The sequence below is a fragment of the Megalobrama amblycephala genome, linkage group LG12, assembly GCF_018812025.1.
Source record: "Megalobrama amblycephala isolate DHTTF-2021 linkage group LG12, ASM1881202v1, whole genome shotgun sequence".
Lineage (NCBI taxonomy): Eukaryota > Metazoa > Chordata > Actinopteri > Cypriniformes > Xenocyprididae > Megalobrama > Megalobrama amblycephala.
This window is the reverse complement of record NC_063055.1, coordinates 11709120-11723750: the sequence shown is the minus strand read 5'-3', so window position 1 is coordinate 11723750 and position 14631 is coordinate 11709120. Positions and strand designations below refer to the sequence as shown.

The 14631-nt window shown below is 36.6% G+C and overlaps 1 protein-coding gene across 5 annotated transcripts in view; it reads left to right on the top strand.

Annotated features, from left to right (window-relative positions):
* prkcz (protein kinase C, zeta) overlaps positions 1-14631 on the top strand; it is a 132294-nt gene that overhangs the window by 70583 nt on the left and 47080 nt on the right. For all 5 annotated transcript variants that reach the window (XM_048208747.1, XM_048208745.1, XM_048208746.1 and 2 more), the window contains 2 exons: positions 12008-12139; positions 12764-12860. In XM_048208747.1, the coding sequence (XP_048064704.1) occupies positions 12008-12139; positions 12764-12860 (229 nt within the window). The remainder of the gene's footprint in view (positions 1-12007; positions 12140-12763; positions 12861-14631) is intronic.

Genomic DNA, 14631 nt, shown 5'->3' with positions numbered 1-14631 from the left:
TATAAAATTCAACCCACCAAAGTGACTAGTAGGAGTGACTGTGTTACACGCCACTGCTGAAATCCACAAGCCCTGTACATAATAATAGTAAATATATTTTTATTGTCGAACCCTTCTCTTTAAATGACATTTTTGTTCTGGAATAGGGCTGGGCGATATATCGCATGCGATTGTCACGCGCATTTCGTCAGTACAGCCGGTTCCCTGATTACCGCTAAATCGCCATCACCTGCTTTCAAATGGAGCGGCATTTAATAGACAGAGCCGTAGTTCACTGACAAGCTACGCAATATCGCATTCATATCGCAGATGAATCGCCTTCGATAATGAACGTGATATTGCGTGGCTTGTCAGTGAACTACGGTTCTGTCTATTAAATGCCGCTCCAGTTGAAAGCAGGTGATGGCAATTTAGCGGTAATCAGGGAACCGGCTTTACTGACGAAATGCGCGTGACAATCGCATGCAATATATCGCCCAGCCCTATTCTGGAATAAATGATTGAGTAGCCCTAGTAGCAACTGTTAGCATATTTAGCTGCTGTAGTGACTGTAAGCATATTTAGTGCATATTGACTGTTCTGATGAATATCTACAGCTGTTACAAATCTGTAGATTTACTGTACTAGTGACTGTTGATTAGTAGCAACTGTTAGCATATTAAACTGTAATAGTGACTGTTAAAAAAAGTTAAAGTCTCTTTAACCATCAATAATTATCTGGAGCTCTTGACTGGGAAAAGGGCTTTGGTGTTTTTTTTTGGTGGTGTGGTGGTCTGCTTGAAAAGTGTTTGGTTTTAGCCCCAATTCTCCCACTCCAACCCAATCTAGTGCTTGGAATGTTTAACATACTGACTGATAGAAAGCCTATAGGAAGGCCAGGGAGAGATAGACCGAGGCTCTTAATTGTGATGTTTCTTTTATGTGGCGATGCCCTGCCTTTAATCAGATATCATCCCTTGAGGGTTTATGTTGTGTTAATGCAGACCTCTTCCTGCAATAGTCTTCATTCTTCTACTGAGCAGAACATGTGCCAGACAAAGAAGAACATAAAAACAACACGAGAGAATGATAGAAGAGAGAGAGGGAGGCACAAAGACAGGGGAGAGATGGAAAGGGACATTGTTCTTTTTCGCCTGTGCTATTTTTGCGAACACTGAAATGTCCCTTTTCTTGGAGATGTTTCAATGCCCCTCAGCAAAGATGGAGGATAAGAAGAAAACAGAGAGAAAAAGAGGCTTAGAGAGAGAGAGAGACACGTGATGAGGACAGTGCCCTCAGAAAGCTCCCACTCACCACAGCAGGTGTGTGCCATGTTGATGTGCGTAAATTACTCTTCCCTTTTCGCCTTAACGAGGTGATCGATGTATGACCACATTATGAACAATATGAACAATAGAACTGCAGGATGACATCATCAAGATGAGCAGTCTCCAAAATCATGTCTAGAGAGTCTAATTTGTCAGATTTCCTGAAAAGCTCTAACGTCAGACTGCAGACAGGGCAAAACTCTGCTTAACCCAGACATCCATTTGAGTCCATGAGTGTAAAACACTTTTAACCAAGCTAATGGTGGCTGTTTAAAGATGCGGTGTATGATTTCTGCGCTACTAGTGGCACAAAGTGAAATTACAAAAATATTATGAACAGCATCCTCTATTTATCTATCTATCTATCTATCTATCTATCTATCTATCTATCTATCTATCTATCTATCTATCTATCTATCTATCTATCTATCTATCTATCTATCTATCTATCTATCTATCTATCTATCTATCTATCTATCTATCTATCTATCTATATCATGTATACTGTGCACAATATGCACATTTTCTGAATGAATAGAATATATGGAATGTCTTTTAATTTCTCTTCTTTAAATAATTTTTTATATAACATTTTAAAAAAACAAAGAAAATCCCACACACAATACTTGCAAAACATATCATAAATATTTTATTAGCAACGTTTCGGTCTCACGGCCGATTAAAAATAAATTAATGTTCTCATTATTTTTATTTTTTTTATATTTGAATTATATGTGATTTGTTTTATATAGATTTTGTTTTACAAAAAAATATAATTATAATTATATTATATAAAATTAATATATTTAAAATTTGCCAAAATATACATTGCATGGAGTACTGTATCCCACAATGCAATGCGGTTATACCTTCTATTTCCAGTGAGAAGCATCTATTGTTAATATCTCTTTTTTTAATCATTATTTGATCAAATTATCTGATCTTATTCTGATTTATATTTAATTTTTATATAATATTTATTTATATAATGTTATATTTTTTCTTTTTTAATATCTGAATAATATTTGATAACATTTGATTACACATTGATTGTTTAATATTTACATATTTACAAAAAAATACTATAATTATATAATAATTATGTTAATTTTATTAATATTTATTGATGATAACAGGATGCCAATCACACACTAAAGTCTTCTGACAGTAATGTAGCACACTAAAATTTAATACGTTTAACGTCGCATAATACCTATCTAACTTGCTATTTTTTGAAATAGTAATCAATAAGTAGTTAGCTTGTAGTCAGAGTCTGTTTAACATCAGAGGAGCTTCCTGTGTCTGCATCTCTCTCTCTCTGAGAACACATTCTGCCCTCCTGCTACTTTTCCACTTCTCTCTCCTCTCATTCTCCATAGAAACAAGGGATAGAGCAGAAGTAGGTCATGTTTTTTCTTCCCTCTGTCCTTCTTTTAAGGATTCGACTCGTTCCCTCCCTCCCATCAGCACCTCTGGATCTGTCTGTGTTCTCAACCCTCTTTGGACAGACAGGACATGTACAATCTGTAACAAATCAATTTAAAGGCTATATAATAAATTCAGTTTTACCCATCACTTTTTTCACTTGTTTTCATGTGCTTTTCATCTATCATATGTGTGAACTCCTTTCCGCTCTGTTAAGAACAGAATAATCATTCACATCCTTTTCGCAAACAATACAGATACATTTCAAAGCCTCTTGAGACTCCTAGAAGATTATTTTCCTGTAATGTGGCAGAACGACACAAGCCTTGTGCAGTTTGCTGAGATTATTTCCACTTGCCCATGTTGTTTTGGCTCTTTGATCGTGTGTGTTGTGTCGAAAAATGAAAAGAGGTGGAGATTTTCTTCAAATTTGAGTCCTTAGTTCACAGAGATTAATTTATGATGTCATAAATAAGGAAATTGGCATCTGTTGCCGTGGCGATGGAGGTGGCAGGTGTGGCGTCTGTGGTGTATCAGACAGACCGTTGGAGCTTTAGAGCATAATTAAGAAACAGCCACTAAAACTAAGCAAACTGCAATTGAGCGGTTACAGAAATGGAGATATTTTCTAGGAAGGGTCATAATTCTTTACATCTACAGTGGAGAATGTCAGAGGGCTTGATCTGAAGTGTTTCTTTTCTGTGTGGATATTAAATGACGGATGTTTAAAAGGTTTGCTCATGCTACAAAGGACTGACCTTGTCTGAACTCTGCTGTTAGCATGTTCTTCCTTGACAGGTAAGAAAACAAAAGTGGCGATTTCAAATGACTTACATTAAGTGATGAATATTGACATGCTCAAACTCTAGACAGTCAAAGCACTGTTTTAGTGCTAAGTGTTTTAACAGTGTGTGTGTGTACATAATGCACTGAGATCATTTCCAGGCACTTCACTCATCTCGGCTCTTCTGAGGGCACGGTCGATAAAAACCAAGCCTGGGTTTCTCTCATCTCTTAGCCGACTGACCTGTATTTTCAACACAATTGGCAGCGATAACAAACACTTAACACTTCACCCTCAGACACCAATGATAACAAGGGGTTGTACTCTACATTTTTACATAAAAGAGCAGCAGATTTTCTTCAAATGTGAGTCAGTGTTCATAGAGATTAATTTATGATGTCATATAAACAAAAGTGGCATTGGTCGCTGTTGCGTTTTATGGTACGTATGTGTGTATAAATAAATATTTAGGACCTAACTATCAAATATACCAACAACTTTAGTGTTCAGCCCCTGCATTAGTTTAAGGCATGTTCTGTTTCATTGGACAGATTACTTTTTGCCTTTATGGCATTCCGTGGCCAAAATCCCTATCAAATTAACGTCATGGAGCCCAGCGTAAATGGAAATCTATTTCATCCAGCACTCAGAAATCCATCCCGGTTGTATCATTTGTAAGGCATCTCGGGTGAATCCTCATGATGAGTCTAATCCAGCTCTGCAGTGCCGTAAGGATGCCATGGAACGTTTGCCAAGTCGTGAGGGAACAGAATGAAATCATACCCTGTGTCTTTCTCCCATGCTTTTTCTCATCCATCAGTTTTTTTCTTACATTTTTTCCTGGTGAAGCAGTTACATGGTGTTCTCCTATGACTATTTTTACTTGCTTGTGTTTGTTTTCTGTCACTGCTTTACGGTGAAAATGTTTTTTCCTTGTTCTGCAGCAGTTCTGCCAAGCATGCTTTGCATTCCTTTCAAGCTTGAACTCAGGTTGATGAGCCCCAGTCCGTTTGTTTTGAGATCTGAGCATATATCTAAAATTGTGATTAGTGTGTGTGGTATCTACGTGGGAGTTTTTGGGCTGATCGGGCTGCGGGGCAGCACTCTGATGCGGACGATCTCCCCCACTCTTCGGCTATTCACAGATGATGTCACTCTGAAGAGCCTCAGGTCCTTGTAATTATCGTCAGCGTCCCACTTATGGCTGCGTGTGTTTTAGAAACTGCTGAATGACATGGATGGCTTTGAATTAGACACGTTTTATTCCCTCTTTACAAAAGAGACAGAGAGGGAGGATTATAAGAGGAGAGGAAGTGAAAAATACAGAGGCAGGCGAGAAGGGCTGTGTGTGTGTGTGTGTGTGTGTGTGCGCGCATATGTGAAAGTTTCTGACATAAACGTTTGATCATCTCTTGGTGCTTTTTCCTGCTCCTCATAAAAAAAATAGTGAGCTGCAAAAAGGAGACAGATATTCTTCTGCTGGGTTAAAAGTTTTGCATTAAATTTTTATGTCTTGTCTCTGGTCATTTTCAACTGCTGCTTTTCCATCTCCTGCTCTACATGACGTACTTAGAATATATATAAGTAACATATTGACCTTGCACTTTTTGTCTATTTGCTAATTTAACCCTTAAATGCATACCTCGGGTCTTTAGTGACCCGGGACTTCATTCACTACACTCTAAAAAATGCTGGGTTAAAAACAACCCAAGTTGGGTTGAAAATGGACAAACCCAGCGGTTGGGTTAAATGTTTGCCCAACCTGCTGGGTAGTTTTATTTAAACCAACTATTGTTTAAAAATTGCTATATGGCTAGCTTAAAATGAACCCAAAATAGTTGGGAAATTAAAAACCAGATGCAATTAGAGGCAACAATAATAGACAAAAGGTGAATGTTTATTAATAAGCTTTAATATTTTATTAATACAAGTTTAATAGTTTAATAGTTTATTAATATAAATGTATTAATAAGCAATTTAATAAATGTTTATTGTTTAATAATTATTCATTGAACATTAATAAATGTTAATTTCCAACATACTTTGGGTTAATTTTAATTAAGCAATACAGTAATTTTTAAACAATAGTTGAGTTAAATAAAACTACCCAGCAGGTTGGGCAAACATTTAACCCTACCGCTGGGTTAAAACAACCCAATTGCTGGGTTTGTCCATTTTCAACCCAACTTGGGTTGTTTTTAACCCAGCATTTTTTAGAGTGTACCCTCCTCCTCATTCATTTTTTAAAGTTAGACATCAACCTTCTTGGTATTCCTCAATCAATTCATTATAAAGAATATAACAAGAAAAAAATCATAAAATTATAAAAGAATGCCTATTTTTGTATTCATTTTTTGTAAAAATTGTATAGGGTCGCTAACGACCCGAGGTGTGTATGAGTGTACGTATATTTTTTCTGCACAACAATAATTGAATCTTAGATGACGGAATAAGTGCAATTCACCTTTATTCCACAAGGTGACAATGTCTGATACACAATGTTCATTTAGACAGAAAACGAAATAATAAGAAAAACATGAAATGATTTAGCGATTTACTGCAGAGCAAGTACTGAACGCAATCAAATATGACTGTAACTGTTACTTGATTGATCTGGTGAAGTGGTTAGCGATCGAAATATTGATTCTGAAGATGTTGAAAATTATATAGTTTTGAGAATACGTTTGAGATCGCGAATGGGCTCTTATTCGTGACCTCAAACATAAAAGTAGCCCATTATTTGCTGAATTTACTGGCAAATGAGCTCTGACAAGGACAGTGATGATGGCATAAAACATCTGCACAAACGGAGCCCTTTCAAGCTCCAAAAGGTAACAAAATATGCTTTATTTTATTCTTCTGTAATTGTTACTCTTATATCAGAGGAGTTTTATATTATCGCGACAGGTAGAGATCCTTCCTTGTTAGATATAGATCCAGGTCGATAAAGACCCGAATATGTAAGAATGATTGGCGAAACAGTCATGCATTTGAGGGTTAAATTTTACTTATCTGCCACAATAATGTCTTAGAATTATGATTTTTTTTTTTTTTTTTTTTATAAAATATTGATATTTGTGCTTAATTGTGTTTTATTGACTTAATTAATCTGCATATTATGTAATTAATTAATTTTAAAAAATGAATTGATTGACAACCTTAATTCAAAAACAATTACTGAAAGTGAGATTGAAAATGGATAAAGGCTTGAAATGTGATGTTCTTTTGTCTTAATTTGGGACAATTGATCTGTTGATTTAATGTGTTAATTTAGAATAATTAATTAATTAATATGGCAACAAAATATTGTACCACTTTCTTTATTTTTTTAATTTCTTTGCAAATATTGACAAATGATAATTGCAATAATAATAAAGTCATATTATGTAATTAATTAATTTAAACATTTTAATTGATTGACAAACTTAATTCAAAAACAGCTTTATTGAAAGTGAAATTGAAAAAGGCTAGAAATAAGCTGTTCTCTTGTCCAGATTTGGGAAATTACTCTGTCCCACCCACTTATACATCAGATTTTAAGAGGCCAAATCCATATCAATCCTCTTTTCTTTTCTGAAGTCCAATTATAATTTTAGTCAAGGGCATTTGCAGAACATTCGTAATTAGTTTTGAAAGACTGTTTTCCACCTTTTCTCTGACATTAAGGGTACATTTACATGATAATGATGTATTAAACTTTTCTTTGTACAGATGACAATGTTATCAAAACTATCCCCGTTCACACGGTTCCGCAAAAATGACTAAAAACGCTGTATTACACATGCCAGACAAGTAGTTGCCGATGTCTCTTTGTAAAGAAAGATTACGTGCCTGCGCATATACGCATTCTTTTAGAGAGCACTCACGCCAAACTCGCTCGCCACCTTAATTTTACTGTTTACTGCATTTCGATATTCCCTATTGGGGAATAAATTGGAAGTCTGGTCTCGCACATTCACAGAAAACACCTTACCTTCACACTGAAAAATAAGGTGGATAGACTAAACACGTAATACGCATGTGCATGCCGTCACCGGCCAAAAGGCATAAAAATTTTCAGTTGAAAGCGGTGTCGTGTAAATAGCCCCCTAGTAAGAGTTAAACATGCTGTTTTTCCTATTATACCTTTTTTATGTAAATGACTTCTGTTGTGATTGGCTAATCTCTTTGCATATTAAACAGATTAAAGATTAACAACACCCACACTATGACACTCATTACCATATGTAAACATGCTGATCATATGTTAATGCTCTTATGGTTGATACATCACGTTGAATGCATTTTTGCTGCTTTTCTCAGTCTATTTCCTATTTTTCCCCCCTTTAAACATCACAACAACACAAACAAAGGCTTATTTAGATGTTTCAGTAGCTGTATTCAGACATCTGCCTTCATCTTGCCTTACATTCCCCTGAAATTCCTGCTGTATCTGGGATACATGGTGCACACGCTCAGCCCTGAAGGCCCCATTCGCTCAGCTGTGCTAAATGTTTGCTATTTGTTGGGGACAATTGGTTGGGTTTAAAGTTTAATCCACTGTCCTGAATGGAAGCCCGATATGTGCAGACTTGATGTGTTTTAAATGGGTGCAGAAACACATTGTTTCTCTGGCACTGCCTTTGCTTAGCAGCGCTGGCTCGATATGCTGAAAAAAGTCCATGGGGTGGAAGCTGTGCTGGGATTTAGATGCGAGAGGGGGAGAGAAGAAGAAAGAGACTGTTTATATGAAAGATTGCTCACATTTCTAAGAATAACGGCACAGAATCAGTGCATATAGCTTGAGGTGGATTCATCATGCTCTTCTTTGATCATTTCCTGCTGATGGGTGATCCGATGCTGCCTTCTAGCCGTCCTTGAGGAAGATCCTGAGATTTTGGTCGGAAATAAAACAGACGGGTTAGGATATTTAATACTTCTTGCATGGTTTTTCATTCCCTGTCAAAACACAGGAACGTTTTTTGTGCTAGTTCCACAAAAAGCAAAAGATTAGGCACGAAACAGACCAAATTATAGAATGAATAGGCCTAAATCTTTTAATGAGCTGGCCGGTTCTTTTTAGTGAATCAAACACATACAGGATAACCAGTGTAGTCCAATATCCAAATAAATGACTCTTATGAGAAGGAACTATTGAGTGAATCAAACACATACAGGTCAACCAGTGTGATCTGGTTAGAGAATCACTTACTCTTATGAGTCTGTTATTTATAGTGAATCAAACACATACTGTACAGGTCAACCAGTGTAGTCCCATTTCCGAATAAATGATTCTTATGAGCCAGATCTTTTTAGTGAATCACACACATGCAGGTAAACCAGTGTACTCTGATTCCTGAACAAATGACTCTTATGAGCAGGAACTTTTGAATGAATCAAACACATACAGGTCAACCAGTGTGATCTGGTTAGAGAATCACTGACTCTTATGAGTCTGTTCTTTATAGTGAATCAAACATAATACTGTACAGGCCCAACCAGTGTAGTCCGATTTCCAAATAAATGACTCTTATGAGCCAGATCTTTTGAGTGAATCAAACACGTGCAGGAAAACCAGTGTGATCTGGTCAGAGAACGACTGACTCTTATGAGTTTTTTTTTTTTTTAGTGAATCAGACACATACAGTACAACCAGTGTAGTCCAATTAAAAATGGCTCTTATGAGCTGGTTCTTTTTAGTGAATCACACACATGCAGTGCAACCACTGTACTCTGATTCCCTAACAAATTACTCTTATGAGCAGGAACTTTTGAATGAATCAAACACATACAGGTCAACCATTGTGATCTGGTTAGAGAATCACTGACTCTTATGAGTCTGTTCTTTATAGTGAATCAAACACATACTTTACAGGTTAACCAGTGTAGTCTGATTTCCGAATAAATGACTCTTATGAGCCAGATCTTTTGAGTGAATCACACACATGCAGGTAAACCAGTGTACTCTGATTCCTGAACAAATGACTCTTATGAGCAGGAACTTTTGAATGAATCAAATACATACAGGTCAACCAGTGTGATCTGGTTAGAGAATTACTGACTCTTATGAGTCTGTTCTTTATAGTGAATCAAACATAATACTGTACAGGCCCAACCAGTGTAGTCCGATTTCCAAATAAATGACTCTTATGAGCCAGATCTTTTGAGTGAATCAAACACATGCATTGCAAGTGCACTCTGATTCCTGAACAAATTACTCTTATGAGCCAGATCTTTCGAGTGAATCAAACACATGCATTGCAAGTGTACTCTGATTCCTGAACAAATGACTCTCATGAGCCATATCTTTTGAGTGAATCAAACACATGTATTGCAAGTGTACTCTGATTCCTGATCCTGAACAAATGACTCTTATGAGCAGGAACTTTTGAGTGAATCAAACACATGTATTGCAAGTGTACTCTGATTCCTGAACAAATGACTCTTATGAGCAGGAACTTTTGAGCGAATCAAACACATGCAGGTAAACCAGTGTGATCTGGTCTGAGAATGACTGACTCTTATGAGTCTTTTTTTAGTGAATCAGAGTCAGACACATACAATACAACCAGTGTAGTCCAATTAAAGAATGGCTCTTATGAGCTGGTTCATTTTCGTGAATCAAACATATAGTTTGCATCTAAATGTGAAACTTAAATCAGTGTGAATGACTTGTTGTTCCTTTGACAAGGTTTAGTTAACATTATACACATTATACATTTTGTAAGTACTAATTAAATAGTACTGAAATTATGCCTCCTCTAAAACATTTCTGCAAAAATAGTTTTACATTTGTTTTTTATTGAAATAATATCACCATTTGGTAATTGAATTGCATTTCTTTTCTTTTTTCTTTTCAAATATTTATGCCTTCTGTGTATTAAAAGAATTGTTAATGGATTCATTAAGGAACCAGAGCTGTTATATTCTTTACTATTTCAATCCCTAATCATAAGGCACATGTTTATTTCCTGATGCCAGCTTCAAGCTTTAGATGTGTGTGCTACTTTCAAGCCCTGATTTTCGAACGTTTAACCCCAGTTACATAAATTGAGCACCTGACAGAAAGCGCCAAGAAAATGTAGGTCATTCATCAAGGCTGAAGGCTTAAAAGATACAGAGAAATCACTGCAGCAAGTGAACATCTCCTTAGATGGTGAGAAAGTGCTGTCTAAAACCTCACCAGCAGCACAGGGATCATGACATGCTCATAGAGCTGTGAAATAGAGTCAGGGAACACGGAGGAAAACGTCAAGCACTGACAAGAAGAGCATCATGTATATCCAGTGAGTCCTTCTCTGAGGGTTTGTTGAAGGTCTGCTAAACAGATGATGCTCAGTTATCTGCTATGGCAAAGAGGGGAAACTGTCAGAGGAAGTGCATGTCCGTTAATGAAAGATTAGCATATTTTAATAGGATTATGCTACATGAAGCACTCAAGTCCTGCTGTTAGAGCCCCCTGGTGGATGGTTTTCATATCACATGGAGAGAAGACTTTTGCCTATAGCATCTTTCTTGGTCTTGCCCATGTCATCCTTTGCTGTATTTATTTTGCTAATCATTATCATGCTTTTATATAGCACTTTTTAAAGTAACATTGTGTCCCTCTCAGGCTCTTGCTCATTCTCTCTCACCAGCAGACAGATGGAGATCCTCACAACAAACTGAGCTAAAGATATTTTCATTTATTTATGACTCACAGGGCGTGTGTGTGAGCAGGTGTGTGTGTTTGAAACCTTAATGTTGGTTACAGCACTGTCAGCAGAGTCCTCTGAACTGCCGTGCTTGGATTTTAAACAAAATCTGTTGAAATCATTAGCTAGGCTTTAAGTATGTACAGATGCTAGTGTCACCTAGCATGTGTTAGCTGTACACTGGTAGCTTGCTATTTTAGCAATACATAAAATGTAAATAATACATTGATACAAGTATGATACATGATATTTATCTGACCAACGTCCTGTCAGAAATTACTTTACATACAGTTTCAATGCTTATGCTCACCAATGCTGCATTTATTTGATCAAAAATACAATAAAAATGGTAATATTTTGAAATATTATTGCAATTTAAAATAACGGTTTTCTATTTTAATATATTTGGACGAAGTATTTTATTCCTGTGATGGCGAAGCATCATTACTCCAGTCTTCAGTGTCACATGATCCTTTAGAAATCATTTTAATATGCTGATTTGTGCTCAAGAAACATTTCTTATTATTATTAATGTTGAAAACAGTTGTGCTACTTAATATTTTTGTGGAAACAATGTTACAATTTTTATCAGATTTTTTAAACTTTTATTTTTACTTTTATACTTAATTTTAATTCAGAATTCATTACTCAGCTCATGTGTGCCATCTAATCATGTGATATCTGTAAGACATCCCTTCTTTTATAGTTTACTTGAGTTTGTTGTTAACAGATTAACTCATTCATGAAGTGTTTCAACTTGCTAAACTGATCATAGATAACGATAGTCTAACTTCTGTATCTGTCTGTGTCTCTCTCAGAAAGCGTACTGTGGCCACTGCAGCGAGAGGATATGGGGACTGGGGCGTCAGGGCTACAAGTGTATCAACTGCAAGCTACTGGTCCATAAACGCTGTCACAAGCTCGTCTCACTGACCTGTCAAAGGCATATGGTGAGTCTTTTAGTCAGATCTAAAAATATTCATCATCTGTCTGTTGTCACTGAGAGTCATAAAGAAGCATAAAGTGAAAATTTGACTTCTTTAAATCAGATTTCTTGTATTTGTCATTTCATTCAAATAAGCACATCCTCAGCTGTTGAAAACCTCATTACTTTTACATTGTAATGTTTTGTTTTGACCTTTTGAAACTGTTTGCCTCTCTTCTCACTTCTCAAGAGTGTTGGATTTTTCAACAGTGTTTCAAAGATAGTCCTTGTGGAATTTGTCAGATGATAACACTGTCTTGTCAGTATTGAATTGACCTGATTCTCTGCTTAGACACAATTTCGCAATCATAGACTGAAAACTGTAACATTAAACGTCTTCACAACACCACCTTCTGCAAGAAACTCATGTTCTTTCATATGTCAGAAATTCAACAATGTACTTCTGATTTATTTACATGACAGAAGACATCAGACCTCAGATTTCCTACGTCAGATTTTCTTTGAGCAGAACTCAAAACTGATGAGTTTATGTTGGGATAAGGGTAATTCTGATTTGGAGCTTTAAAGATGAGAGGGAAAGAAGACATTTGAAAAAGACCTTGCCTGTATCATCTGTTTTTCTCTGCAGGATCCAGTCATGCCATCACAGGAGCCGTTGGTAGATGATGATAAAAGTGGAGAGGAAGTGGAGCTCCCCCCTGAGGACCCTGAAGAAACAGACGCAAGTAGGTCTCCATCTCTGCTGTGTGCATGTGTAAATGCTGTTTTTGTGTGGGTATTGGGGTCATTCTGTCCTCTATCTGTCAGAGGGCACTGCTGACTATGGTAGGATACTGTAGTACATCAGGTGTGAGTAATGTCACATTGACCCAGTTGAGAGAGAGAAAGACATGCTTATCCCTCTGAGACAGTCCAGTCTGTGGCTCCCCCTGCTGGAATATTATAGCTTTACACATTAAACATTATTTCTCTTACTGATTTGTGAAAGTAAATTGTTCTTTTGAATCAGTTATTTTTTAATAATTCATTTAAAGTGCCCCTATTATGCAACAATAGGTTTACATTCATCCAAGGTCAAAAAACACTTTAATTTTCCTCATAATATATATTGCACGTCGCCTCATTTCTTAAAGAGTGTAAAAATGGTTTGTTTGAACTTCGAAGGTTAAATCTCTCTAAAACCCACGAGCCTGCTCTGCTCTGATTGGTCAGACGGCCTAGTCTGTTGTGATTGGTCTAACGTTTACAGCACGTGCTGGAAATGAAACGGCCATTACCAAATCTGAATTTCAGCTCCTTAGACTTCCTCAGCGCTTGATACACAGTGACACGAATAATGCAGGTGGTTTTTCCACTTCAATTCCAGTGTGAGTCCTCATCCTTTTTAAGTGCATGCAAAGTGTATTCGCAGCTCAGAAAAAAAGCATCGACTCAACCTGTCGACAACACAAACCAAACTTTTCCAGGCTTCAGCTACAACTGCGACATTATTCGCGGGCAGCCATTGAAGGCCATTGGCTGGAATTGTGCAAATTTGTTACATTGTTACGTAGGTATGTAACATGAAGTGAGACATGAAAAGAGTAGTGGACCTGTGACGCATTTTTGTATGCCAAAACCCAGAAACGAGTTAGCATTTTAGCACTACCAGTTCCATCGTCCCAAAGTCAGTGGATTTTTTTTGGTTAAATGGCTGAAATAAAGTCCATGGTTAACACAAACTCTAGATACTTTCACATTTTCTTCTACCACATAAAATGCATCAGTATTAGCTGACGTGTGATTTTTTTTAAGCTGTTACATTTCATGTCTTGAAAATGATGTTTGCTAACAAGTGGCAAAATCGGACTACAGAGGCTGTCGGCGACATTAAATGTCATCATGCCAAACAGGTAAGCTCAGTCCGCTTTTACAGCCTTGTTATGCTTATAACTGCGCTCTTACAAACTATTCTAATTCAAACTTTCAAGGAAAATGTTTTTTGATAAAGACTGAATAGTTGTGCGACCATGGTTTAGTTCGCTTATATCAGCTTCATCTTTTTACTTCTGGCGACTGCATTTAGGCTTCAGAATTCATAAAAGTTGTGTTCATCTGTGGAAATTATCTTGATGGACAAAATGTGTAAGTATCATAAACTTTTGTTGATTACAGAGCTTATTTTTTGTGATAATCCAAAAGGGTTCGTGTTGAGGGAACCAGCGTGATGCTAACTGCCGATTTGCCTATGAAGTGACGTCATAGTTCCACCACTCTATTGCTGACGACTCGTTTCAGATTCTTCTTTTTCTTTTTCTTTTTTTTTAGGAGACAATAACTTTATCTGTCATGCACTTTGATCTTTAAAACTTTGTAGACATTTTACATTCACAAGCAGGTACTATGTTACACACTACAATGAGAGGAAATATTCAAAAAAGCATAATAGGGGCACTTTAAACTAATTTCAAAACTTGTGGAAGTCGTTCAACTGTAAGGGAGAACTTTGTTTGGGGG